At 58.8% G+C, this 2,605-nt stretch overlaps 1 protein-coding gene across 1 annotated transcript; it reads right to left on the bottom strand.

Moving 5' to 3' along the window:
• Positions 1-210: 210 nt before the first annotated feature.
• Positions 211-1,071, bottom strand: LOC127347806 (uncharacterized mitochondrial protein AtMg00810-like). Its single transcript, XM_051373954.1, has one exon. The coding sequence runs from the start codon at positions 1,069-1,071 to the stop codon at positions 211-213; it is 861 nt and encodes a 286-aa protein (XP_051229914.1).
• Between the last annotated feature and the right edge of the window lie 1,534 nt (positions 1,072-2,605).

The following is a 2,605-nucleotide window of genomic DNA, read 5'->3' on the forward strand; positions in this document are numbered from 1 at the left end:
AGGAAGTTAAGGACGGTGGGATGCAATGATGAGGAAAAGATTAGGTATGCCACCTATCTTTTATCAGGACCCGTAGATTCATGGTGGGAGAATGTTGTCGTTGTACACCCACCAGAGAAGGTGTTAACATGGGAGGAATTGAAGAAGAAGTTCTGGGATGCTCATGTTCCGGAAAGTGTGGTGGAGTTAAAGAAGAGGGAGTTCGAAGAGCTACAACAGAACACATCGGACGTTGAGACTGGACCGAAAATCCAGAAACAATGGCGACGCAAGTCCCTTGGTGAAGATATCAGCAAATTTGCGCGATGATGGTACGTGGAGAACACGCACTTGACCAAGTGCCACTCGATCTCGAACGAAGTGTAGATCAATCTCGATGTTCTTGGTGCACTGATGCTGAACCGGGTTTGTAGACATGCAGACGGCGCTAACATTGTAACAAAATACGACGGTGGCCCGAGGAAGAGGTTGATGAAGTTCCGCCAAGAGTTGTCGGAGCCAAGTAGACTCAGCGACGGCGTTGGCGACGGCACGATACTCCGCTTCAGCGCTGGAGCGGGAGACGGTATGTTGGCGCTTGGAGGACCAAGACACCAAGTTGTCGCCGAGGAAGATGCAATAGCCCAAAGTAGAACGCCGTGTGTCAGGGCAGCCGGTCCAATCCTCATCCATGTACGTGATCATCGAATCAGCGACGGATGGCATGAGCTGGAGGCCATGGCCGAGGGTGCCCTTGACGTAGCGAAGAACACGCTTGATCAAAGCGAAAAGCTGGTCTCGCGGATCGTGCATGTGAAGATAGATTTGCTGCACGGCGTATGCGATGTCGGGACGTGTGAACGTCAAGTACTGTAAAGCACCGGCAAGGCTGCGATACTTCGTAGGATCGGCGACGGGGGAGCCAGCGGGGGAGGCGAGCTTGGGCGCGGTGTCGATCGGGGTCGATGAGGACATGCACGCTGTCATGCCAGCGCGATCCAGAATCTCAGCGGCGTACTTCTGCTGGGATAAGAACATCCCGGAGGAAGTGCGGGTTACCGCGATGCCGAGAAAGTAGTGGAGATCCCCCATGTTCGTCAAGGCGAACTCGGAGTTGAGAGCCGTGATGATGCGCTGGAGAAGGGGCATCGAGGAGCCATAAGAATGATGTCGTCGACGTATAGGAGCAGGTAGGCCATGCCGAGCGTGCTGTGGAGCACGAAGAGGGAGGTGTCGGACTTGGAGCAAGTGAAGCCAATGGTCCCGACGAAGGAGGCGAAGCGCTGGTACCACACGCGCGGAGCCTGCTTCAAACCGTAGAGGGAGCGGTTGAGACGACATACATGGTCCGGGCGGGTGGCTTCGATGAAACCCGTAGGCTGTCGGCAGTAGACGGTCTCGGACAACGTTCCATGAAGGAAGGCGTTCTTAACGTCGAGTTGGCGGACGCCCCAGTTGAGGGAGAGTGCGACGGAGAGGATGACGCGGATCGTAGCCAGTTTTACAACCGGACTGAAGGTCTCGTCGAAGTCGATGCTAGGAGCCTGGGAGAAGCCACGAAGAACCCAACATGCCTTGTATCGATCAAGGGAGCCGTCGGAGTTGAGCTTGTGGCGAAAAACCCATTTGCCGGTGATGATGTTGGCCTTGGAGGGAGGATGCACGAGATCCCACGTGTTGTTGGACATGAGTGCACCGTATGCGGCCTTCATAGCATCGAGCCAGTTGGGGTCCTTGAGAGCTGTCCGAACCGTGGTAGGGATCGGAGACAAGACACCAGTGGTCGTGGTGTTGAGGTTGAGGCGCTCCCGTGTCCTGATGGTCTTGCTGGCCTGGCGTCGTGTCACCATCTGAGGAGCGACGGGTGCTGGTGAGGGAGAGCGAGGCGGCGTGGCCGATGTAGAGCTCGGTGGAGAGGACACCGTGGAGGGTGTGGCCGAGACGGTCGGCAAGCAAGCAGGAGTCGCAGTCGAGGGCGAGGTCGAGGACGACGCTGCGGGCGACACCGAGGGCGACGCTGCGGGTGAGGCTGCCGCGGCGGAGAAGCGGGGCGCGGCAGGCTGCTGCGGGAGGAAGGAGGGGAACGGGGTCAGTAGCGGGACGAGCGCGGCGATGTGGTCGTAGTCAGAGTAGAGACCCTTGAGGACGTTCTAGACGAGGGCATCATCGGTGACGGGGGCGCCGACATCACCGAGGGCGTCGGCCATGGTTTTTTTGCTCGGGGCAGTAGGCCGTGATAGACTTACCCTCCTGCTCGATGTTGCAAAATTTCTGGCCGAGGTAGCCAGCCCGGGCCTGCTGGTTGTCGCAGAAGAGGGCGACGATGCGCTGCCAGACGGAGTAGGCCGTGGTGGGGTTCTCCATCACCATGTCGGTGATCTCGGGCGTGATGGAGCCGTAGAGCCAGCGCAGAACGGTGGCGTCCATGCGTAGCCACTCGTCGTCGTTGGCGGGCGGCGTGGCCGTGGTGAGGTGGTCGGCGAGGGCGTAGGTGGTGACGGCGATCTGCACCATGTTGTTCCAGTGGGTGTAGTTCGACGCCTTGAGGTCGAGGGTGACGGGGATGAGCGCCTTGACGCTTTGGATGTTGGTGGCCTGGGCCCAAAGGGCGGCGAAGGGAGAGGCG

The sequence above is a fragment of the Lolium perenne genome, chromosome 4 (assembly GCF_019359855.2).
Source record: "Lolium perenne isolate Kyuss_39 chromosome 4, Kyuss_2.0, whole genome shotgun sequence".
NCBI lineage: Eukaryota > Viridiplantae > Streptophyta > Magnoliopsida > Poales > Poaceae > Lolium > Lolium perenne.

What these genes read in the sequence shown, in the direction of transcription:
- LOC127347806 (XM_051373954.1), bottom strand. Translation starts at nt 1,071, where the DNA reads ATGGGGGATCTCCACTACTTTCTCGGCATCGCGGTAACCCGCACTTCC.